Source organism: Aedes aegypti, chromosome 3 (genome assembly GCF_002204515.2).
Source record: "Aedes aegypti strain LVP_AGWG chromosome 3, AaegL5.0 Primary Assembly, whole genome shotgun sequence".
Lineage (NCBI taxonomy): Eukaryota > Metazoa > Arthropoda > Insecta > Diptera > Culicidae > Aedes > Aedes aegypti.
The window spans coordinates 316,703,440-316,730,953 of record NC_035109.1 but is presented as its reverse complement, the minus strand read 5'-3'; the positions used below and the strand labels follow the sequence as shown (position 1 = coordinate 316,730,953).

The following is a 27,514-nucleotide window of genomic DNA, read 5'->3' as shown; positions in this document are numbered from 1 at the left end:
AGATTGAGGGAAAAAACTGTTAAAATAGGCACAAGAACCGCAAATAGGTCAAAGGTCGACGATTTCCGCTCAACGTTCGATGAACACAACGAAATAACATATTCAAGGAATCATCACCGGCTGTTTGAACTTTTCGAGGTCGAACACGATCCAACTGAAGGGCGTCTTTTTATAGACGGAAGTGTATCGTTTTTAAAAGCCTTGTAACTGCACAATGGTCTTTGGTAAGTAGGCCTTGATCGGATTACCGGTGATTTTCTGCGCTTGTTAATTTTTTTCGGTTTTTCAGGTGGATTTCGTTTCAAAGGATTTAAGGCTAAGTAGCCCGTCATTCATTTCGGCAACAATGATGAATTTTCAACTTTCATTTTAAAGTGATAAAACTCAGTCTTGATAGTTTATACCGACTTGAAAAAGTATCACTGTACGCGCTAACTTAGCTTAGCTTAGCTTAGCTTAGACTGACTACACATATCAATGCACAGTGGTCCAGGAATCAGTTTTACGCGGAAAGATGCATTTTGAGCTTTAGAATGAAACATTAGACAAAAACGGTCTTCTACAAAGTTGTTTGTATTAGTTAAGCCCTTTGTTTGGTGTTATTGAAAATTAGGGTGGACCACAAAAAAAAAATGCGTAATTTGGTGAGTGAAGAAGCTCGCTATCTCCTTCCGTTTAGGAGTTATTGTTGTCTTTCTTTCAAAAACATGCCTACTTTGATTGTGAATATCTCCGATTGGGGCAAACATAAAAAATATCTTTTGACGGCATTCAAAAGACAAAATAAAATTGTATATTATATCAAAAAATTACAGATGTGTTATTTTTGTAACTCTAATAAAATCTTTTGAAAAACAAAGGATTTTAATCAGAAAAACTTTAATAACTTTTGAACTAAAATAGATATCATCAATATTTTTGCATAAAAATTTGCGTTTTGTTAAGTTCTCAAAGTCGTTCATAGACCGCTTTGACGAGAAATCTGAAATAAGAAAGATAGGGCTCTAAAACTATTTTGAAGATTTTCATGGTATGTATTTCTTTATTATTTTGCATTTTGAGCATGAAAATGAAATTTTAGACAAAAATGATTTTCTACAAAATTGTTTCTAAAAATGTAAGCTTTCATACTGTGTCATTTGAAACTAGGGTGGTCCACAATAACACACATATCATAGAATAAACTTTTTTGTTTGCAAAAATACTGGTATATTCTCTTAGGCAAAGTGGTAGAACTTGAAATTTTGATCAACTTTGCCAAAAAAAGTTTTTCTGTAGCTCAAAATTTGACCAATCTAGAGCATTTTTTCCTAATCGTCGCAGGGTGGTCCAACAAAAATAAGTTTTTTAACTCTAGTTTTTTTAATATTATTTTCTCGTCAAAGTCGTCTATGAACGACTTTTAGAACTAAACAAAACGCAAATTTTCATGCAAAAAGATTGTTAATATCTATTTTAGTTCAAAAGTTATTAAAGTTTTTGTGAAAAAAAATGTTTGACTTTCAAGACGTTTTATTAGAGTTACAAAAATAACACATCTGTAATTTTTTGATATAATATACAATTTTGATTTGTCTTTTGAACGCAACCAAACAAAGGGCTCAACTAATACAAACAACTTTGTAGAAGACCGTTTTTGTCTAATGTTTCATTCTAAAGCTTCGAATGCATCTTTCCGCGTAAAACTGATTCCTGGACCATAGTGCAATGGTTGCTATTCCGTGATTGACCGAAGTCAGTGAAAATGCACAAAGAATCAACTAGAAGTTTGTCTGGGATTGGCCATGCTCTTCTTCAATGTGCATAATTCAGTGCCTCTATTTATACAGGGTCAATAACGGCGCCGGCCACGTCCTTGCAGTCAGGTGGGATTGGAGGAAGGAATGTTAGTGTGTAACCTTTGCTATTTGGAGACCGTGTTTGCCTCTGCATCTCCACAAAGGTTACTGGGAGGGATGTTTGTTAATGGGAAGGATCGTTGGGTCACAGGATTCACTTTGATAAGCGATTAGACCATGATAAATAATGATTTGTGAGATATATACATGCTTTTTTGTAAATATAATATTTTCATTTGATATGAACAATTTCTATGTAGTGGAAAATTATGCCGACACTTGAGGTGACGAACCATTCAAAGTTTGTTGAACAAATACCTAAATGTAACATTCCTACAGCTGTCAGGACGAAAGCATGTGTTATTATAATTTTTTTATTTGAAAAGAAACAAAAAACTTGATTGGTTGGAACATCATAGAACACTCTTATTCTTATGCCGACACTTACAGTGGCGAACCATCCAAAGTTTGTTGAATAAAGTGAACTTTTCGCAAGTCTACACTTGTAGTGTCGAACCATTCAGTTTTTTTTAATTACAAAAATAAAGGTAAAAAGGGGTGTTCTGAAAATAAAAAAAAGTGAAACATAAATAATTCATGAATCAGAGTTTGTGTCAACACTCACAGTGACGAACAATTCATAGTTTGTTGAAAATTCATATTTACGTCCCACAATTGTAACGATTAAATGTGCAGTCATACATATTTTATAGATTAGAAATAGTAGCATGAAACGAGCTCACCAATTGATCCTTTATCCTTCACTGTGCAGCCACAATCCACTCTCAGCCTCACTCGTTTGCTCGGCTATATAAAAGCACTCACCGGTGGGGCAAAAGTTCGTCTAAGACAATCAATTTTGAAACTGTTATAACTAAAAATGGGTAAATATTTTGACACAAGTTTGTTCAGCAAAGTTATAGCCAATATGTTGAAGGTTCGCTGTATGGTATTTGTTTTGTTTCATCTGCTATTATTTTCCTGGAAACTTTAATTATACCACTAAGGTCGAACTTTTGCCCCACCTTACTCTACTAGACCGACTCGCGACATGTTTGATCCTGCCCTCGTCGCTGGCCCCCGTAGGAGCAAGCGTCAAGGTCGAAAGATCAGACAGAACTAACCGATCGTGGCACTTTTCATTTACTCTAACTGATCACGCCACTTTTTCGCTTACTAGACCGACGCGCGACATGTTTGATCCTGCCTTCGTCGCTCGCCCCCGTAGGAGCAAGCGTCAAGGTCGAAAGATCAAACAGAACTAACCGATCGCGGCACTTTTTACTTACTCTAACCGAACTAACCGATCACGCCACTTTTTCACTTACTAGACCGACGCGCGACATGTTTGATCCTGCCTCCGTCGCTCGCCCCCGTAGGAGCAAGCGTCAAGGTCGATAGATCAAACAGAACTACACTGAGCCAGAAATTGCGTACGAATTTCATAAGAAAACGCTTGTGAATTGATTTCTTGACTGGTTTTCTCTCTTTCATAAGATTCTTATGAAACACAAAACGTTCGATATTCACAAGAAATTCTTGTCGTTATCATTAGAGATCGTATGAATATCTTTATTTTCCTAAATTCAAAGAGCGATTCTCTAAATACATAATGGTCCTAAAGAATTCCATAAATGATATCTGTGATCCTTCATAAGAGTATCTTATGATATTATACCTATTTGTATTATAAACGCAATGATCGATGGAAGTTCACAAGTTTTTCTTATGAGTCTCATTAGATGCTTCTTATGTCTTTATTCCAAAAGAATTTCGTATGAAATTCTAACGTGGTTTTTGATAGCAAGTCGACTCTTTTTCACAAGTGTTACTTATCATTGTCATACGCGCGCTTATGAATCTCAATCGTGAATATTTTGTTATTAGCATCTCTCCACGTAATTCATAAAATTTTCGTATGAAATTGTTAAGAAAATCGTACTCCATTAGATTGTCTTATGAATGTCAATGATCAATGCGTTTGATATCCAAAAAGAGTTTCTTATGGAATTATATCTGTCTATGTAATGAGTGTTATTTCATAAGTCTGTTGTGGAATGTTATAAGATTCTCGAATGAAGAACAAAATACTTCTTATGTCGTTATTTCATAAGAAATTCTTATGTACCTCATACGCTCCGTTTCCTCAGTGTACGAAAAAGTATCACTGTACGCGCTAACATGCATAAAGTATGCTGATACTTTTTCAGCTGTGTCAGTGCAAAACCAACTGATTTTCTTTGATTCGAAATCGTGAGATGAATTAGAAACAATCATCAACGACGCGTACAAATGTCAATGACAGCCTACTTCGCCTTAAAGGTGGATTATCAAACGAGTGGCCATCGAAGATTTGAAGAAGAAGCGGTACTAGAAGTTGTACTGGACTAATTTCAACTGTTCGAGTTCAATTTGGTGATTGTGAAGAAATTGATTTGGCTTTGTCGACTTCAAGACAAAACGACTGTTGAAGAGAATTGAAGTTCGAAGGAGGAAATTCGACCATTCTGGAATCAACGAGGATTTGATGAAGAAGACGTGAACTAAAAAAATCAATCTTCAACTCATCAAGATTGATTTGAGTGGAAATACTTGGTTGTCTTTGGTGTGGATTGAAGTCTCTTTAAGTATAATTTTATTTATTTTATTAGTGTTATTCTTATTCTTATTATTACTTGTTATATTATCAATTGCACTTCAATATTTTTTCATATATTTTCACTCACCCCGTCAATTTTCCAATATGGAGACTGACGGGGATGGAACATCTGTTGAAACTGGTGAATCATCTTCCATCAAGCGTTTTCGCATTTAAACTTATCGCTCCACTTTTTTAGGCCCTTTTGTTGTTTATTTTCGTAAAAAGGAAAAGCCTATGAATGTTCTTCTGATATCTTCGGAAATTTATTAATTATACAAATCTGTCAAGGAAATTAAAAAAGTTTCACTTGACATATTGAGGGTTATATTTGGATCCCGTGATGATGCAAATTCATTATTGGAATCAAAACTTTTTTTGATTCATATCGAGTTTACGCTCCTTGTGAATCGTGTGAAATAAACGGAGTCATTTACGATGAAAATTTGAACTGTGAAGATATTGTAAATTACGGTTCAGGTAAATTTGAAAATAAGGCAATTCAGCCAGTTAAAATTTTAGATTGCATGCGTTTATCGAAATAAACATTTACCGATAAACAATCTTCATACATGCATTCTTATTGCATAAAAATTACATTTGAGGGTTCTGTTCTTCCCGATTATGTAGACATAGACAATGTTATTTTTAAAGTTAGACTTTATTATCCGAAGATTATGCATTGCGATCGTTGTCTCCTTTTTGGTCACACATCGAATTTTTGTTCTAACAAAATTAAATGTTTCAAATGTGGTGGTAGTCATTCATCTACTGATTGCAATAAGAATTCAGATTTTTGTATTTATTGTCGTAAAAAACACAATTCTTTAAAAGATTGTTGTGTTTATATTTCGCAACAACAACAATCTAACCAGAAAATTAAAAATCGAAACAAATTATCATATTCTGAGGCAATTAAAACTTCTCCTGAATTATCCTCAACGAATATGTTTGCTCTTCTTTCAAATAATGTTGATAATGCTGTATCAAATGATGATCTTGAAAATTTCATTTTTAAACCTCCTAATAAAAGGAAACGAATTATTAAACCAGTTATAAATAATGATTGTTTTTGAAATCCTCAACCATCAACATCATTTGATATTCATTTCCCCCCTCTTACTTTTCCTACTTCTTCTCGTGTTATTTCTGGTTTTCAAAAAAAAAAAATACAACGCAAGTAAACACAAACGAAAATAAGGACAATTCAAATTCAACTTTTCAAAAAACTGAAAGTTCAGATGCAGAGAATTCTATTTTAAATACTTTGGAAGGATTGATTGATTTTTTGGGAAAAAACGATTTTTGGAAAAAAATAATTAACAAAATTTTACCATTTTTGGCCTCTATTTTTGAAAAATTGAATTCAATTGGACCCCTCATTTGTTCTTTGTTTTCTTCGTAATGGCTTCATCAAAAATTAATAATTTAAATATTTTACAGTGGAACTGTCGAAGTATTATTCCAAAAATTGACAAATTCAAAGCATTAGTCATAAATTATGATTTGGATATATTTTGTTTAAATGAGAGCTGGTTAGTAGAAGCTAAATCATTTCGAATTCCATCTTTCAATATTATACGTAAAGATCGCAACACTTCAAATGGTGGTGTGTTAATTGGAATTCGTGAAAATATTGAATTCAAATATTTAAATTTTTCAATTGATTCAGAAATTGAATATGTTGCAATTTCTGTTAAACATAAAGGTTTGGAATTTTCAATTATTTGCATTTATATTCCTCCCCAAGCAAAATTCTCTTTGTTAGAGTTGAAATCTATTTTTAATAATATTCCTTCACTTTTTTATATACTAAGAGATTTAAATGCTCATAATTTGGCATGGGGAAGCCCAGATAGCCGTAGCGGTAAACGCGCAGCTATTCAGCAAGACCAAGCTGAGGGTCGTGGGTTCGAATCCCACCGATCGAAGATCTTTTCGGGTTGGAAATTTTCTCGACTTCCCAGGGCATAGAGTATCTTCGTACCTGCCACACGATATACACATGCAAAAATGGTCAATTGACAAAGAAAGCTCTCAGTCAATAACTGTGGAAGTGCTCATAAGAACACTAAGCTGAGAAGCAGGCTTTGTCCCAGTTGGGACGTAACGCCAGAAAGAAGAAGAAGAAGCCATAAAATTGATGGTAGGGGTTCATTAATTAAGGACGTTATTGATGAATTAAATTTAAATATTCTTAATGATGGTTCTTTTACCAGGATTGTTGGCCTCCTGGTCATCATTCTTGTATTGATTTATCTCATCATTCGAATAGTTTATCCATGATTTCATCTTGGAAAACTATTGAAGACGCAAACGGAAGTGATCATGTGCCTATATTGATTAACATTCATAATCCTAATAATATACAATATAATCGAGAACCTTCTGTTCCTGAATTAACAATAAACGTGGATTGGGCTAAATTTTCTGATATAGTTTCCTTTGCTTTGCTTAGTTTTGACAATTCACTTTCTACCATTGAAAATTAAAAAATATTTTTCAAAATTATTTATTGATTAAGTAGATGGAAAAAACCGAATTTAGTACTATACCATTTAATTCCACTAGAGTTTGTATCCTTTGACAGATACGCGTATTTCGACCTCAACTGTAAGGCCGTCTTCAGTGTCGTGCATTAGACTCGACTTCAAAGGATACAAACTCTAGTGGAATTAAATGGTATAGTACTAAATTCGGTTTTTTCATCTACTTATAGGTATTCTACTAAACAGCTCGAAGATTGATTATCATTATTAATTGATTGTTTAAAAAAATCTCAAACTAAAAAAATGATGCATTCATCATCTAAGAAAAAAAATCCAGCATTTTGGTGGGATAATGATTGTACATTGCTTTGAAAAATAAATCAAACGCTTTCAAATTATTTAGTCGACTTGGTTGTAGAGATCAATATATTTTATATTGTAAAGCTGAAGCTCAATTTACTAGATTTACAAAATTTAAAAAAATAATTCCTTTTTTTTGGAGAAATTTTATTGAAAATCTTGATCCTGATACATCACTATCAACATTATGGACTGTTGCTCGAAATATGAGAAATTATATTTTTTCTACTTCACCAGTTTTGGAATATTCGGAAGATTGGATTGACCAGTTTGCTTCTAAAATTTGTCCTGATTTTACACCTATAGATATAAAACTTAAAAAAAATTCAACATATAATTTTTTTTCTAATCTTTGTACTGAATTTTCTATTGAAGAAATGAATTTGGCATTATCAGTTACGAAAAATACTACTCCTTGTATTGATGATATTAAATTTATAGTTTTAAAAAATTTACCTATCGATGAGAAGTTACATTTACTTTCATTATATAATACATTTTTGTTTCAAAATATTTTTCCTGAGGAATGGCGTTTCATAAAAGTTGTAAGTATCTTAAAACCTGGGAAAAATCCTTCACTTGTTGAAAGTAGAAGACCAATTAGTTTATTATCATGCCTTCGTAAATTAATGGAAAGGATGATTTTAAACCGTCTTGAATTGAGGGCAGAAAAAAATAATATATTTTCTTCATCTCAATTTGGGTTAAGAAAAGGTCGAGGCACACGTGATTGTGTAGCTCTTCTATCATCATATATTGAATTATCATTGAACAAGAAACAAGATGTAGTTTCTACAATTCTTGATGTTTCTGGTGCATACGATTCTGTACTGATAGATTTACTTTATAATAAAATGATTGATTGTAAACTTCCTTTAATAATTGCAAATTTTTGGTGTAATTTATTTTCATTTAAAATAATGCATTTTTTCCACAACGGAGAATCGAAAATGATCCGTTAAAGTTGTTTTGGTCATACAAAGGTATCGACCGTGATGATTTTATTTGAAATTGTTTATCGGCATATCGGTCTATTTTGCTCGAAGTAAGAGGGAGCATGGAGAAGAGAGCAATGAATACTAGATGGATAGGTACCGTAAGGGAACGGCGAGAGAAATTGGATTAGATGGATCTTCAACATCAACAAGAATCATTAGTAGAATTGAAGAAAATTAATGTTCATTAAAAATGATTGTCTTTCGAAGAACATTTCCATAGAACATAATAAAACATAAATATAACATAATGTGTTTTATTTCCCTATAAGATATTTTTTTGTTCATTTTTAAAAACTTTATAACAAAATAAATAGATAGTAATGCATTTCAACAATATACAATATTATCGTATATCGAACAGTATTATAATTTTGATACTTTGTATCAAACATTATAACTTGGTTTGATATGTTTTTGATAGAATTAAAACACATTTTGTTATGTTTATGTTACTATTAATACACTTTTTGTTGTAATTTTAGTTATTTTAACAACATCCTGCATCAAGTTTGAAACAATCTATGTTCGAAAAAAAATTTATAACATAATAACATATGCTGATATTATTTTGTTATGTACCCTTAGTCGGGTACCGCTTCTGCTCCATAAGCAGAACATCATGGGTTCAATCCAAGGCCTGCTCCGTTCCTCGTACATTGTATCTTTGCTTCTATCTTCCATTCTTAATCTAGCACACTCAAACTATATTCGTTCATAGCAAACGCTAGAACCAGAGACGGACAAGAAACCGTTTCCCTAACGCTTCCATTCTTCCACGCGCATGCCTTTCCTTACGCCTGATACATAGGCAGTCTGCTAACCACAAAAGAAAACCTCTCTGCCGTACCTTACCCCCAATCCATACACTTCCGCATGAACTGGCGTAGATGCAGTGGACTCCACGGTCTACAGTGGGGCTAGTATAAGTGCAACTTCATTTCCTCCCCCATTCACACATTGGTCTACCTTCTGACGTGGCAGGCACCATTGTCGCCTAAAAATAGAAGATCACCAGCACTTATACACTGAGGGTGTCTGTTAGTCCCAAGCAGTCATTCGGTTGGTTCCTTGTGTAAGTGCAGCTGATCTGGCGATACTGAATCCCCATCTTGATCTATATTCTACTTGTCAAGTTTATGTTGAATCTGATTTTGTCGAAATTGATCAAAACATTGACATGTCATTCAAATCGGTGTTGCCGTAATGCCGTTACATTGTGTTTGACCCGTTAGAGTTGCATTCTGTAAAGCTTTAATAATCTACTTCGACTCTTCCGTATTTCAATCAGTAGTGATTGGTTTGATCCAATCCTATGACTTGACAATTTCTACTTCGACGCATGTACTAGATATGCTTTTCATTAAAATTAGCTTTCCTTTCAGTTGCTGTTTTAGCTCCATAATACCTAGCAATAAGCATCAGCAAGCCAAAAAAACGAAGGCAAACAAGTCCTTCCTCATCGGTGTCTCCCACTGCACCAAAAACCGGTGCCAAGGATTTGTGTTTGTCCATCGCCGGAGATGATTGCTTGGGCAAATAAATCTGTTCAGTTCAGTCTCCGGTTAGTCTTGAGCTTCCTCCAGTTTCGGTGTCTGGCTTGGTAAATAGAAATCCACAGCTGACCCTGTCGGAGTCCTACTGCTCTCTTGGAAGCCGATTCTTGTTTTTCGTAGTCCACAAACTGCTTCTGCCAAAGGAAGATTAAACGTAAATTGAAAAGTGTGAATTTTCGGATGAAGGTGAAGGTCAGTTTGCCTAGAAAGCAACACGGCAAATACGAATAACCGAGGCATCGTCGAGATGACAAACTGTGTGGAGGTGGAAAATTAAGTAAGGGAATACTGGATAATATGCGCCCATGAAGAGATACTCAATTCAATTGAAAATTTCGCCGAAAGTGTTATTCTAATTGGGTTCATAGTGAAGTCACATACATAAGCTCGCAATTACTTAAAACAGTTATTGGGTTGAGGCAATCTTATCTAAGAAATGAAATTTAGCCAAGAGATTTTCAAAACAGCGGGTTTAACGTGTCACCACACTTCCAAACCTTTTTTTTGTGGAAAGCAGAGTGTCGTGTTTCTCATGTATACCTAAATGAGCGAGTGTGCCATGCGATATTTCATATCGCAGCTCACAGATTATGTGAGGCACGAGACGTGGATACGTACAAAATATATCTTAGTGGGCGAGTCTCATGAGACATCTCGTGAGGCTCGTCACATGCGCTTACCAAGAGTACTTTTATGCAGTTATGTTTGCCTAGTACAATAACCCCACGGAAGCATACGACTTCGGTCTATGCCTATGCTGGCCAAGTTTTTCAATGCAAAAGCTAAAATCTCAACCGCGTTGAACCACGTCAGTCCTTTCAAACTGCCTACGGGCAGATTGATCCATAGTTTAATCCCTTTTCTTTGCTTCTCAAACCTTCGTCTGCGAGGCTCAAATGCACTGTCACATTGAGATTTTCTCATGAGACGGCGCATGAGCCAGTGCAGATGTGATCGTTTGAGCTAGTGCATTGCTACATGAGATCTAAAAAATGTGTCTCACCATAGCACGTGCTCAAGCGCGCGATTATTTTTGTGCGCTCATGGCAAGCTGATCTCAAGCTCTTGATATGAAGCGCGTATACATGATGTCTGGTGGAAAGATCCAGATATTTTCCAATTTCTTATGTATGCAGCAAATACTGTGCAGTTCTAAGTCTCGTTTAAGTTTGGATTTTTGCAGCATAATTTAAATTTCAACGATGGTTTCTGAGCAACGTTGCCCAAATGGTTTTTGATTTTTTTTTTTTAATTTTTTTTTTATGTGGGAATTGGAAATGATTTCCGTAATTGGCGTTATTGACAAAGGTATCGTATGAATTGATTGAATTTGAACTAAATTTATTGGAGATATTGTGGTGACGCGTATTACCCCGAAGGCACATTTTACACCTAGTTCCCAAACAGCACAATGCAGTACGGAGAAAATTGTCTCACAGAACGGAATAGGGTGATGAAAGTGAGATGTATGATTCGATCCTTGGCACCTTTTATTGTTGTGAAAGGGTTGAAGCAAAAAGGCAAAGACGGGAAAACAAACATCCGTAATTTGAGATTGAGTGAATTCGATAAATTTTACCGACACATGAACCTGAAGGATGTCAATTGAAAATAAAATGAAAAGGTTCGTATTTAGTGTAATGAATTTTAATTTGATGCTGGGAGAAAATCTTGCCACGCTATTTACATGGATCCTTGGTAGATTCTGGGCAAAACTTTTACAAAATCTTTGAAGAAATCATAGGGAAATTGTCATGCAAATTGCTCCCCGCCACTCCCCGCGAAGACGTCTTGTTGAAATGCTCTTTTAACCCTAAGGAATCGATTGGAGAAGAATGCTTTTGCTTAAGTTTGCCTAAATGTTTGTTTTGTGAGAATGTTGAGGTCCTCAATATGTATGGAAAACCGCAAATTTGTTAAAATTTTGTTTTATGAAATCCTAAAAGTGGTGAAAAAACAGGGCCTGCAATCCTGAAACATGTTCCGCAACACTTGCTATGATCAAAACTGGTCAAATATTGAGAATGCGTAAATATTTCCATTGGGTTCTGAATCTGGACCACTGTGTGACTTTTTCTCATATCTTCAAAGATCTTATTGTATTTGTGATACGATGCCGGAACCAATGGTTGTAATCTGAGAGAGACTCTCGAAAAGGAAAAATATCAACGCCATATGCAGCCCAGATTCCGCTGTCACGAAACGTCAAATGCAGCCCATCGTTTTTATGGCTGAAAAATATACTATTATTAAAAACCTTTCCAAAAATGCTGATAAATCTAAACACAAGACTTGTTATTTATAATGTCTGCTACGTTTTCTGACATGAAATTTCACTCAAAATGTCGTTTATGCTCTGGTGTGATGCAAGCACAATAGTTTTTTTGCTGAGATGGTCATGTGAGAGATTGAACGGCTTGCGCAAGATTGATGTACACACTAAGTGGAATAAGAAAAAAAAACTCAGCAATCGCAGAAAAAGAAGACCGTCTTCGCGAGTCTCGTCTCAGGTTGTAATGTACCAGTAGATTGGACTATGGAATAAAACGTATACTTTTCGATAAAAACGACATGTCGTATTTTTGCTGGATAGAAAAAGTAAAGAGATAAAATAATAATATAATAATAAATCAGAGCAATTAAGCTCACCAAATTTCTAGAATAACGTGCAACTTAGAACAATATGATTTTATTCACAAAACTTTTTTTTGTGTAAATCGATATGTGTTTATTTGTTGAACTGTTTGGGCTATAAGAAACAAAATATACTGATTAAATATTTATTTTGTTATTATGAAAAATTCAGAAAATAAATCTATTTTAAACGACATAAAACATAAAACAATTTTTTTTTTAGTTTTTTTCATTTTATAATCTTGGTATGAAACAGTTGAAGCGATTAACTGATTAAAATGGCTTATATTATTATTAGTTTTTGCGTTAAACTTGCGTAATTGGAAAATGGCTACATCTAGGGAAATGACCATGATAATTATTATGAGCACACATGATAGAGACAAATTCTCTGACTGCGTGTCAATTCCCAATATCAGTCATCGATCGCTAGAACCGTTCGGTTGATTGCCGTCAGTATAAGAGCACATTGAAGCCTCCTGTATTTTGCCTGTGTTGGTAGCAAAGCTCAAAGCTTTGAACCAACCCTTTTCCAGTAGAGAAGCTAGGCAAAATACAGGACGCTTCGATGCTTATTGACTTTAAAATGGCTTGCTCAAATTTTCACCACCTAATTAAATTTCAATCTTGTCGCTCCCTTGCGACGCCTATGCACCTATTTGTTTCCATCATTTGCTTCTATTACCTCCCTTTTCCTTTGAGTCGCATGACCGCTACAGCTATAAAACACAAGTTTTTGTGTACATTAAAATTTATGTTTATTTTTGAATTTTTTGTGATAAAAAATCAGAAAAATCTCAGTGTATTCTTTTCTTGTAGTCTAAACAGCTCACTACGACCTCTGCATTGAACGTCTTCCTTGAAAATGAACAATTTCTTGGATTTTTCAAATAAATTGCATGGAAAATCTCATAGGCCATTTACAGCAGTTATTCTTGAGTCTACGAAATGATCGTTTTATCTATGGAAAACGCTTATCCTGCGGTACCGAAAACATGAGTGACATTTAATCCAAATTGAAGATGGAGTTCAGAAAATGGCCGATTTGACATGGAATTTATCGCTTCGAAATTTGTGCACAGCATGACCGTAACAAAATTGATATTTTTGCGTGTCTCAAGGATCATATTATGTGTCTCTACTAGAGTTGGGATTCCAGCACGTCACAATTTTGAGGTACTGGTTGCCAAAGTTGTATAAAACATTGGTTCCATTAATGTTTAGATGAAATTTAATGTATGATTCATCAATTTTTTCATAATCTGATCCACAAAACATGCTGAATAGGACTTTAAATTTTATTTGAGATATAATTGGATCTACATTGCACCATTAAGCTTAGATTAAATCGACTTTCTCAGCATTCTTGCGATTTCCACACTAAATCCTTCGTTTCTCTTATTTTGCAAAATATAATACTTTTTTAGCCCATCAAAAAATAACTTTTGAGCATCGGAAATATTATGAACTTTGTTGATAAGTACTGTTTAACAAATGAAGTTTGAATTATGTGGCAAATGAAGCAAACAATTTGCCATACAAGTTGGGAAACTTGCATACAAGTTCATTGAAATCGTCCAATTCTGCATTTTTCAACAGCCAATATCTCAAAAACTAGACTTGCTATGATATTTTTGAAAACGGCAATGAACTAAGTAACCCTAAATTTAATAAGTAATGGAATTTTGATTCTTGAAACAAAAACGTGTTCCTGTACACTGTGTTATTGTACAATTCAAGTCACCCATGTTGAAAAGTTTTGGATATTTTAGTTTAAATCCTCCGACTTGCCAGTGCTTTAAATATGATTTATGTTTGGAATTTGAGACAAAACGGAAAGTATAATTTTTCTACATGATGACACCATTCAAATAGGTATCATCACAATTGAATTACAGCTTTTCTTGAAAATTTTAAACATATCTAAATTAATTCTGATGGCAAAATTTATTTTTGTGTGTGCAACCTTTGGCTGAAGACGATGTAAATTGACTTTTAAAAAATGCTCATGCATGATGCCAAATGCCTCAGACATGAAAAGGGGCCCCCGGGGATTGAAAGAAAACGAAACACAATTTAAGGTGAATATGAATCGAACCAGAGAAGTACTGTTCAAGCGTAAAACTTGATCTATTGGTCACTCGCGAGTAATCGATCAAATTTTCATAAAGAACGCTTTTTTTGTTTTTTTCAGGGATGTGCTCTTGAAAGTTTTAGGTTTGGCTCAGACTCATCTTCACCTTAATGAATTATATTTTACATATCCAAAACCGATATGGTTTACAATACAGATACAATGACAATAGATTATTTTATATAATGCTAGTGATCGCGGAAAAGACAAACAATACAAAGTGTCGTGTAGGCTGTTAAAAAATGGCATGCAGTCTCCTATACAAAATGACAGATTAGTTTTCTATCTTTTTTGTCAGACTATTCCGGAAACTTCTTTGAACGTTTTCTACGCATGAACACGTCGCAGCCTTTGAACAATGCAACAGTGAACAAATTTTGTTAATCAGTTGACCCGTTTTCAAGGCGCGTGACACACGAACACCATTCCATTTTTATCTGTATAGAAGATGGATATAATAGATCTAATAAGTAGTGAACTCCATGCAGTTTTTATCGGAATCTTTCTATTTCAATTAACATCCTTCTATTCATCAAAGAAACCCGGGTTCAATGAAAATCTTTAAAATTCTACTCGGGTTAATAGGTATATCTATATAGCAAACTGTCACAGCTTTCTGGAAAGATACTACCAAAGTTATAGTGATCTATGCCCTGAAATGATCGTGTAAAAACGATGATAGTTCAAGAAGGTACTCGGTAATTTACGATTTTTTTATGATTTTGAAATTACTATTTTATCAAAAGTATCGTTCATCGAAAGTTCGATGTTTCTTTATCCCACTGCAATTTTTTTATTTTCGGGCTAAATTTTTAAACTTTTATATCAATATTTTAAGGGTTTTGTTTAAATATATTGATTTTTACTGAAAGCTTATAATTCACAATAAATTTGACCCGAATCCACAGAGGCTGTACCATGCTGCATGTTGTCTAGACGTGCACTGTTTATCCAAACAATTATCAATATCTTTGACATACAAATTATGAAGCAAGGGACTTGAATATGAGCTTTGGGGTAGACCCACAGCTACTTCTGGAACTTGTCAGTAGACCGCGGGTGAAGCTTGTGTTTATCTGATAACAAATTATACAGGAAATTATTCAATATTACAGGTTGTCCAATATTGTTCAGGTTTCCTGACAATATTTCAATGGAAGCTGTATCAAAAGTGCCCCTAATGTATAAAAAATGAATATAATCAAGGTATTGTTATTTAAAATATCAGTGAATCATCTAGTCATGATTTCAAATGGTACATTTTAACTTTTGGACTTGATTTAGAACGATTCAGTCTTGTTTTTCAAATTCATAATCTATTATGTACTTCTATCACACAATATTCACAAATTGATGTGTGTTGTCAAATTCGAGTAATATTACAATTTTCTAGAGCTTTTGAAGATTTTATTTTCATACAACTAAACTTCTCTTTGTTTGGGGTTTCGGCTTATCTTATATCGAGCCCCCCCCTTCAAGAGATCTGACCCGACTCCACCCCAAGGCCCAAATCCAGCACTGGATATAGGGCAAATAACATTAATTCACCATTTCACTGTACCGTTTTGATTCATATTACGGACACTTAAGGCCTCTGGGAAGTATAACTCAGCATAGGGCATACAAAATAAATCATTCTGTATGATTCCTCAGCGTTTTCGAGCGACGGAAACCCTAAACTTTCGAATAGTGAGTAAAGAATACGGTACCGCAACTTGATTTATTTTAAATAAATCGAAATGTGTGGCCTTTTTATGATTCTTATTCCGGACGCTTCCATACTTTTGCCTCATATTCCGGACACTTTGATTCGAATTCCGGACAGCTCATGAAAATCCTTTGAGGAAAGGTCAAATCATCAATTGAACTCTTCAAATCAATAAAGAGACGTTTAAGACAGTTGGGCATTATAAATTCGCATTGATATTTATGGAAAAAGCTTATTAAAATGAGCCTCCAAAGTATGAACTTTTAAACGACAAAAATTGAAACATTTCGTGTGAAATGTTTCCCATACAAAGTAGAGTGTCCGGAATTAGAAGCTGTCCGTAATATGAATCAAAACGGTATTTCAGATGCCTCTTATTATTTCAAGTTCAAAGTTTTCTATCAAGCTTTTGGCTCATTTCAACAATAAAACATTACCACCTCTTTATGGAGTATTTTCCAGTCAGACATAAATATATAATTTTGGAAACTAGATTACCTTGCATGTCATGTGGTTAGTATTGGTAGCAAAGTTCAAGCTATTTTCAAGGATGCTCACAAAATGATCAAAAAAAATAATTCAACAAAAGAGGGCTGGTCTAGAAAAAAAAGTGGCTGGGTTGGCTGAATCCTCCACTAGCAAGCATGTGAGCATCACCAGATTATACGATGTTCATTGAAGTGTGAGTAGCTAGGTCACATCTAGTCATATTTTTGAGTGGGAAAGGGTTTGTTGTACATTAGTACAAGGCTATATGCTCATACTCTTGAAAGACAACTCTTTGGCAAAGGTCTGACTCTTTACGCGTATTGTTATATCAAGCTAATCAGATTTTTTTACTTTAAGGTGAATTAAACCTGATGATCATATCAAAAAAGTTTAAATTCATAAATTCGGTTATACAAACATATGGGTATATCAAGTGTGTTAATCTTACTTTAGTAGCCAATTATGATAGTAATTATTTGATTCCGGAAGGTTTTACCTTAAAGAACTTTTCCCTTCAAGACTGTAACAGAAAGTTTTCAGATTGTGATTCCACCGTTGTTCGTTTCGACTTCCTAATGTTTAATTTCCAACCTAAGTTACTCTTGAAGCCGCTTGAAAACTTTTTTATTCACAATTTTTGTCTGTCCATCTGTCTGCTGCAAGTCAAGGTTAGTTGATAGTGCGCTTGTATGATTGTATGCCGCCAGCGTAAATTCCCACCCCTTCCTTACAAAAATCAAAATCTGCCCACATACACAATGGGGCAATGCAATGGTGAACGGAATAAGCGAATGCTATCTTTTTTATTGCTGCATCGCTGGATGAATCAGCAGAAGGACGAACAAATTTCCTACCGTTCAGTGCTGGTTTTCCACTTCCTCGAATGATATGGCAGGAAAGTATACAGGGTAGCGTGATGCTCGTCTTCCTACATATTTAAGCTGGATGTTTCATGGCACTTTGCCCGAGGCGGAAGATTCAATTTAATGTGAATGTGGCTTTTTACCGAAGGACGCTATGGTTGAACGTGGTTAGTTGGTTGGACACGAGGTTTTTGGGCCCTCAATGGCCTACGTGATTTTTTTTTGGTTGCAAATCGGTTAAATTTTCAGGGGCGATTGTTTTGACATGTTTCTTTTTACTAGATCGGCAATTCATTGGAAGAAACAAAACTGTTGTTATGCCGACAAGACCCCTCGTTCGAAAAGTTCTGATCATAACAACACTATCTTCATCGTCGATAGTGTGAAGAGTTAGGGAGAATTATGTAATTGAAAAAAATGTCAGGCGACAAATAACATTTTGAAAATGATTCTGAAGCTTTCTCCCTGGTATAGTACCAAATGATGATAGGTGTAAAACGGAAGGATCGGAAGATAGTTCTAAGGTGGTCTTGAAAAGGGGAAAGGCTGATGCTGATCCATCTAAAAGCGTCAGTTTCATTGTTCGCGCAAATTTGTTGGAAGAGGTGTAAAAGGTAGAAGAAGAGCAACGGCTGATGGAATTGGGGCTTCAGGACCAGGAGGAAATCAAAAAGCGGCAATTAATTAAAGAAGAGAGTACACTACAAGGGAAACGACGTCTCGCAGAGGAGAAAAACAATATCCAAGAGCGAAAACTGCAGGAAGAAGCTTGAAATAGAACGGCAAGAAATCCAAGTGCAGTGCGCATCGTACCTTCGTGCTGTGCGTACACGAATTCTCTCTGCTCCTGGAAGTTTTCTTAAAAACTACCTAAAGCAATAAAACAGTACTTTTCAGTGCTACATAAACAGTACTTTTCAGTGCTAAAATTAAAAAACGGTACTTTTCAGTGCTACTAAAACAGTACTTTTCAGTACTATTTTTTCTACTATTGATCCCTTTACGATCCTTGTTTGGACCCGTGCCTTCGATTTTTCATTGCACCCGTTGGCGAAAGCTAGCGGTGGTAATCCTTCTTGGATACCGTCTTGGGAAAAAAAAACTCTCGAAGGTCACGTCTTTCTCGTTTATTAACTAAACATGGTATCAACAACTAACAAAAGGAAGGGTGAATCTCTGAATTCACTACTTCCTTCCAAAAAAGTGGGTTTAAAAACTGTCACTACTCGTGGCAAGAATGGAAGAAAGGACGCTTCCCCGGAATGCGAACTTTCTTCCAAGGGTGAAATGAATAATTGTATCGAAATGAGCAATCAGTTCGATGCTCTAGACAAATTTTCCGAACACCAAATCGAAGCAGCCTCTAGCCCAGGCTCTTTGATTCAAGTGAGGAAGCAAAGAGTGCCGCCGATCGTGGTCAGTTGTTCCGAATTTGGGGGATTTAGGCAGGAGATCTTGAACTCCATTAGGGGAATCAAGGTTTCCTTCCAAATCGCAAAGAAAGGAGACTGTCGCGTTTTGCCGGAAACTCTCAAAGATCGTGAACTTCTTCTCAGACATCTTGAAGAGAAGAAGCACAATTTTTTTACTTATGACGACAAAACTGAACGTTTGTTCAAAGTTGTCTTGAAAGGTCTCTCAAGTGACTATAAGTCACCTGAAGAGATCAAAAATGGAATAAATGATTTACTTGGATTTTCCCCAGTCCAAGTAATCATTATGAAAAAGAGAACCCAATCTGGCATTGTTCGGAAAGGGCTATATTAAAGCTTTAGAAAAAGCTAAACTTATGTTCGATGTCCGTGTGACGTGGGAACATTTCCAGAAACCTGGAGGAAATTACCAGAACCCCACTCAGTGCCGTCGGTGCCAAAAGTGGGGTCATGGTACAAAAAATTGTCGCATGGATGCTAAATGCATGATTTGCGGAGGTTCTTCTCACGCTAAGGACGTCTGTCCTGTGAAAGAAGATACCAGAAAGTTTGAATGCGCCAATTGCCAGGGCCCTCATAAAGCTATCTTTTGGGAATGCCCTTCACGCAAAAGGGTCATTGAGGCTCGTGTCAGGCAGATGAAAGATAATATCTGTTACGACAACGGTCGCACAGTATTTCGATCGGCCGAAATCGTAAACTTAATTCTGTAGCACCTTTAAACGTGATTTTTTCGGAATGGTGTCTTCGGACGAAAATTCTCTAAAAATATAGCGCATATATTGACGGTAAATGTTAGTTCGCAACTTTGCCACGGGCGGCGCTGCGAAAATATTTTTTTTGAAATGACGATCTTTAAATATGATGTCTTCGGCAAAGTTGTAGATAATTCAAATACAAACAACTTTGCCAAAGACACCTAGTGTGTATTCAGCCGCATTTCCAAAATACGGGAGTATTTTATGAACGACCCCCTAAAACTAGTTTTTCTTCGATATTTTGAAAATACGAAGTTTCCAGTAGAAACAATGTTCTACAAAATTATGTAAACAGTCAAAATGAATCATTTTCTGGAAGACACTAGTCTTCTAAAGATCAAGGAAAAGCAGTTATAACCGTTTAAGTGCAAAAATCAGTCATTTTTGGGGTCCGTGTATATATTTGGGTGGCAGCTGGTGGCAGATGAAACCTAGTAGGATTCAAAATACAACATTCGTAGTTGTAAATGTCGATAGTGTCATTAGTATCCACGAGTATCCCTTTTACTTAGAGGAAGTTTCATAAATGACTCTTATTACCCTGTAGTACTTAGTTATATGATGGGTAGAGGACTATGTGGCTCCATACTTCTTCTTTTTCTTCTTTTTGACACATTCTTCATCATTACGCACAACCAATAGGTTCCGAATACATTTTTGAAGAAGGTTCTCAATCTCCTGAAAAGACGCTTTACAAAATGACTCGCCCAACTATTTTTCACTTGAGATTTTTGCGTTTTTTCGTACATCCCAAGTAACCAAATAGCACTTTAATTCGCTCTGCGTGCTAGCATTATACAGCTGACACGCTTAATTGGTCGAATAATAGCACTAAAAGACCAAAAAGATAAACTAGCAGGCTAGTGTTTACTACATGACACGTGCAAGAACGATGCGGTAAGTAGAAAATTAAGTGATGTATCAAATTCAAATCCAAAATCAGGCAATATCAGATCATATTGTAAATGAGTGTCGCAGCCATAAGAACTGCGTTAACATTTAAACACTGATTTGATTCACAGAATAGTGATTCAATGATATATTCTTTTCTCAACAGAATATTTCACCAAATTTGCATAGCTTGCACTTACTATAGTGTCTATGTACGAAAAATAGCTAAAACTGCAAGCGAAAAATAGTTGTATGGTGAGTCATTTTGTAAAGACTAATCGAGAACTTTCTTCATAAAAGTATAAAGTAACCTATTGAGTGTGTGTATAAAGATGAAAAATGTGTCAAGGAGATGAAAAAGAAGAAGTTTAGAGTCACATAGCCCTCTACCCATCACATAACTAAGTACTTCAGGGTAATAATAGTCATTTATGAAACTTCCTCTAAGTAAAAGGGATACTCGTGGATACTAATGACACTATCGATATTTACAACTAATAATGGTGTATTTTTTACCCTACTAGGTTTCATCTCATCCACCAGCTGCCACCCGAATAAATACACGGACCCCAAAAATGACTGATTTTTGCACTTAAATGGTTATAACTGCTTTTCCTTGGTCTTTAGAAACCTAGTGTCTTCTAGAGATTGATTCATTTTGACTGTTTAAACAATTTTGTAGAACATTCTTGCTACCGGAAACTTCACATTTTCAAAATATACGAGAAAAACTTGTTTTAGGGGGTCGTTCATAAAATACTCCCGTATTTTGGAAATGCGGCTGAATACACACTAGGTGTCTTTGGCAAAGTTGTTTGTATTTGAATTATCTACAACTTTGCCGAAGACATCATATTTAAAGATCGTCATTTCAAAAAAAATATTTTCGCAGCGCCGCCCGTTGCAAAGTTGCGAACTAACATTTACCGTCAATATATGCGCTATATTTTTAGAGAATTTTCGTCCGAAGACACCATTCCGAAAAAATCACGTTTAAAGGTGCTACAGAATTAAGTTCACGATTTCGGCCGATCGAAATACTGTGGGTCGTTTCCGCAATTTGCCTGGTAGAGTATCGAACAATGCTCATTTTTCAGTTAACGATCGCTTGATCATGAATCATACCCATCAGGAAGATCATAATCATGCTCATTCACAAACTAATTTTAATCCATCGGGTAGCCGTTCGAATCTTTCAATTACGAATGTATCTACCCACGGTAAATCCTTTGCCGATATCGTTGCAGGAAATTTGAACTCCTCCCCTGTTCGATCCATGGGTACCCATTCTACTTGTTTCAAATCAAATGGAAAAAACTTTACCGCCACAGGTAACTCCGCTTCATCGTCTACCGAAAATTCCAATGGGAAATCATCAGATGACATGTCTGCCTCTGATTATAATTTTCTAATGAACAATTGAATCTAATGATTGATGCAATGTTCAAAGCCACCACTATGACTGAAGCAGTCCAAGTTGGTGTAAAATTTACAAATCAAATTGTTATTGGATTACGTTTTTCTAATGGATGCAAATAATAATTTAAATTGGAATGCTCGTTCTCTGAATGGTAAAGAGGACGAGTTGTTTAATTTTCTTACGGTTAATAACGTGCATATAGCAGTTATTACCGAAACGTATTTAAAACCTGGATCTAAACTCAAAAGAGATCCTAACGTTTTTGTTTATCGTAATGATCGACTTGATGGGGCATGTGGGGGAGTTGCAATCATCATTCATAGGCGTATAAAACATCAACTGTTTTCATCATTTGAAACTAAAGTTTTTGAAACTTTAGGTGTTTCTGTTGAAACACAGTTTGGTAAATATACTTTCATAGCTGCCTATTTGCCTTTTCAATGTTCTGGACAGCAAGTTAATTTGCTCCAAACTGACTTGCGTAAATTTACTCGCAATAAGTCAAAATGTTTTGTCTTGGAATAATTCTCAAAGTAATTCCAACGGCAGAATTTTATTTGATGAGTGCTCTTCAGGATATTTCTCAATTAAATATCCTGATAGCTCCACATGTTTTTCCTCTTCCAGAAATCCATCTACGATTGATTTGGTCTTAACCGACTCTAGTCATCTTTGTAGCCAACTGATTACTCATGCTGATTTTGATTCTGATCATGTCCCTGTTACATTTCAAATATCCCATGAAGCGATTCTCAATCCTATCAGCTCCACTTTCAATTATTTACGAGCCGACTGGAATATATATAAAACGTATGTTGACTCTAATCTTGATGTTAACATTTCTTTAGAAACTAAACTTGATATTGACAATGCTCTTGAAACTTTAACAAATTCCATTGTTGAAGCCCGGAGCATTGCAATTCCAAAATGTGAAAAATTTGAATCCGTGATTATAGACGATGATCTTAAACTCTTGATCCGTCTTAAAAACGTGAGGAGAAGGCAATTTCAACGCACTCGCGATCCTGCTATGAAAATTACATGGCAGGATTTGCAGAAAGAAATCAAGAAACGTTTTGCTCAATTAAGAAACAAAAATTTCGAAAATAAAATTTCTGAATTGGACCCTGGCTCTAAGCCCTTTTGGAAATTATCTAAAATCTTGAAAAAACCTCAGAAGCCAATACCGGCATTGAAAGAGGAAAACAAATTATTACTAACTAATTGCGAAAAAGCTCAAAAACTTGCTATGCAGTTTGAAAGTGCGCACAATTTTAATTTAGGACTTACTAGTCCAATTGAAAATCAAGTTACTCAGGAGTTCGAAAATATTCTCAATCAAGAGAACGTTTTCGAAAATGCCTGGGAGACTGATTTGGAAGAAGTGAGAACTATTATTAAAAAAATCAAAAACATGAAAGCTCCTGGCGATGATGGAATTTTCTACATCCTCATCAAGAAACTTCCAGAAAGTAGCTTATCATTTTTAGTTGATATATTCAACAAATGTTTTCAATTAGCATATTTTCCTGACAAATGGAAAAAGGCTAAGGTTGTTCCAATTTTAAAACCAGACAAAAGTCCTGCAGAAGCTTCTAGCTACCGTCCAATCAGTTTGCTTTCCTCCATCAGTAAACTTTTTGAAAAGGTTATTTTGAACAGAATGATGGCCCACATCAACGAAACTTCAATTTTTGCCAATGAACAGTTCGGATTCCGCCATGGACATTCGACCACTCATCAATTCTTACGTGTAACAAATTTGATCCGTTCCAACAAATCTGAAGGCTATTCTACTGGTCTTGCTCTTCTAGACATAAAAAAAGCATTCGACAGTGTTTGGCATGAAGGTTTGATTGTAAAATTAAAAAAAAAAAACTTTAATTTTCCAACATACATTGTTAGAATAATTCAAAGTTATCTGTCAAATCGTACACTTCAGGTTAATTATCAGAACTCCAGGTCTGAAAGACTTCCTGTAAGAGCTGGTGTTCCTCAAGGCAGCATTCTGGGACCAATATTATACAATATTTTCACATCTGACTTACCTGAGTTACCTCAGGGATGTCAAAAATCTTTGTTTGCGGATGACACAGGCCTCTCCGCCAAAGGACGAAGTCTGCGTGTCATCTGTAGTCGATTGCAAAAAAAGTTTGGATATATTTTCTTCATACTTGCAAACCCTGCCTACTTTCTCCTAATGCTTCCAAAACTCAACCTGTAATATCCCCGCATAAACCGAAAGCATTTTCTTTGAAATTTTCAAGTAGACACAATGAGAGGGGTTCCAATCGGTCAGATGAAATCAACTACCTAGGGATCATGCTAGAAAATGAATTTTGAAAATGATTCTGGAGCCTCCACCCTGGTATAGTACTAATGAGTTACATAGAATATCCAATGTTGAAACATTGGATTACCACGATTAATCTGTTATATATTTATATTAAAAATCCCACATATTAGGCATCATAACAACAAACCATATCAAACACTTATGACCCTGGGATAAAAAAATAAACGAAAATAATGTTATATTTTTCCTTAAATGCCTAAACACCGATATTAGCACCACAAGAACAATATAAGAAGGGTACAATTTCCAAACCCCGTATTGAAATTCAAATTCATACCACCGCATTCAACAGTAGAAAGCAACAATTCCATGAATAGCGTTTCCTATTATGCAACATTTTTTTTGTGTGTGTCATTCTCTAGTGGTTTAAATAATTTATGAATATAAAAAACAATCTCGTCCATCTCCCCCGAACAAAGGCATTCTGATTGACATTTTTTTTGTTCTGTTCTATCTTTCTCCATTCTATGTCTGAAATTTCAATCTGTATCGCGCAAATTGGATTCCAACCGCCAGTCAGTTTTGGTGGTCAACCGGGCAGCGGTGGTTTCGTCAGTTCCCGAAGTGAACCAATCTCGCTGGCGACGCTGGACAAGGACTGCTTCATCATTCCGGTGCACAGTTTAGATCGGTTTCTGCCCGCCGGAATCCCCGTAAGTATCAGCCTTTGTAACATTTGTGATTATCATCCTTACGAAAAAAAATGTTGTGTTGAATTGTTAGCTTTTTCGGAGGTGATTTAGAGGTTTACATGAAAATAACCATGGAGAAATTTTAAAATTGTTCAAAGTACTTTAGTACTGCAATGTAAGTACAAACTTATCATAGTGAAAACACATTCAAAGTTTGATAAAAAAATTTGCTGAAAAGAGCAATTCAATCAAAATTTTTCAAAAATTTTCCATTAGTGAATTGCATATAAACATACATTGTCTACATTTCAAACATCGCCGAAAGGGGGCTGTTTGGGCACGTCAGGAGTTAATCATCAATGTTAACTTCCTTTTCCCGAACAGCCTAGATAACCGTGTAGTGTCGGTAGCGATTGTTTCAATTGGCTAAGAATTAACACTACGCACGGTGTCTCTGGTAGAACAACATTAATATAAAAAAAATCAGTACTGCTAAAACATCCACCAAATGAAAGCTTAGGCTTTCCCCTTTCATTTGAAACCTGTTTGGAAATGTTCTATCGGGGGGTCCTGAACATTTTTTTCAAAACAGTACAATGCCTTTTTTTCAGTACTGATTTCTTAATTATGGTTCACACAGTCATTTTCTTTCATGCTTATCTAGGTAGCCATGAAAAATTGTACTACGAATAGTTAACCAATTAATAAAAAGGATTTAGATTTAGCATTATACCATTCTATTTAAACCAATTATATACACGACATATCGATAAAGTAAATACGGATAATACGGCTTACAAATGCTCACTATTGTCACAAGCTGTCAATCATATGCTTCGGAGTTCTCCGGAACCTTAACATGATTCCAAGCAACTTGAAAATCGGTTTCACTGGCTTGTTCCCGTATTTGCTCAAACCACTTCACAAAACTCCGGGATATGATAGCGGAAATATGGAACTTCGAGCTATTGGGTAAGCAATCCACGTTTTTGAAAAGTTCTCAACTTTTCTGCAAAATCATCATCCAGACTCGTTTGAAAACAACTTTTATGTACCTGATCAGAATTTATTAATTATTTATTTGTCTTTATTAAAGAGGCTTTCAACCTGGCGGCCGGTTCACCTCAAGAAATATCTGATCAAAATGATCAAGCGCCTGAAATACATTTTTTCATTTAAAAAAGAAAATTTACAGAACAGTACGATAAATTACAATTGCGAGCAAACTTAGATCCCATTACACTTCCAAAACACGCCGATTTTTCAAAAGCTTCTGACAGTTTCATCTGGTGAATCCACTTTTGTTGTGGCGTTGGCAACTGATGATCCTCACCTGTGATAAAAGAATTATTTTAAGGTCATCTTTATGAATCACACAATCAAACTGCTGATGCTTACCCATTCCTCGACATTATTTGGATCAATTTGGAGCAGTGGATAGTAAATTTGAAGAACTGCTTCGCCAGTTTATGGTCCGAGCCGAGACTTTTCCATTTCGCGGACGCGTATGTGACAAAGTATTCGTGGATGACCAGTATGGGCAAGGAAATGTTGAACTACCTCCCATTATTACGAAAAACAGATTGACGATTTTCAAATCTCCAGCAATGGAGCACCTTAAATTATTCAAAAGCAACAGTGTCTTCTACATTTTCTCAATATTGCCATATTTTTTGGAACGCCAGAAGCAACAGCAAACAGCAACAGTATTTTTACGCCAGTATCCTTACATCGGCCTTGAGTCCCGATGACGTCGGAATTATGCTCGATAATCGACAGGGTAAATGATTAAAGGACCCTTCTCCATCGCTTGCAGATTGAACTGCCCAGGCCAACCCCCCTTTTTGGACGTCACATAATCAACTAACCCCTGAACGTTCTTCTTCTTGGCATTAACGTCCTCACTGGGACAGAGCCTGTTTCTCAGCTTAGTGTTCTTATGAGCACTTCCACAGTTATTAACTGAGAGCTTTCTTTGCCAATGTTGCCATTTTCGCATTCGTATCTCGTGTGGCAGGTACGATGATACTCTATGCCCAGGGAAGTCAAGGAACTTTCCTTTACGAAAAGATCCTGGACCGACCGGGAATCGAACCCAGACACCTTAAGCATGGCTTTGCCTTGTTGCCGCGGACTCTAACCACTCGGCTAAGGAAGGCCCCTGAACGCATTTATATGCATTTATATTTACGTTATTAAAGTTTCTGCATTATCATTCAAATCAAAGCGCAAATGTGTTTTTTGAGGTTTTTAGAGACCTCTGAACTGATTGATTAGGTCTGCTGATTTTGAAAGCGATGTTTGGGGCGATTGCAACATC

The 27,514-nt window shown here is 35.6% G+C and overlaps 1 protein-coding gene across 3 annotated transcripts in view; it reads left to right on the top strand.

The window, feature by feature from the left end:
• The window catches only part of LOC5578048, a 279,552-nt gene that overhangs the window by 230,017 nt on the left and 22,021 nt on the right, over positions 1 to 27,514 (top strand). For all 3 annotated transcript variants that reach the window (XM_021851404.1, XM_021851405.1, XM_021851403.1), the window contains one exon: positions 25,079 to 25,215. In XM_021851404.1, coding sequence (XP_021707096.1) covers positions 25,079 to 25,215 — 137 coding nt within the window. The remainder of the gene's footprint in view (positions 1 to 25,078; positions 25,216 to 27,514) is intronic.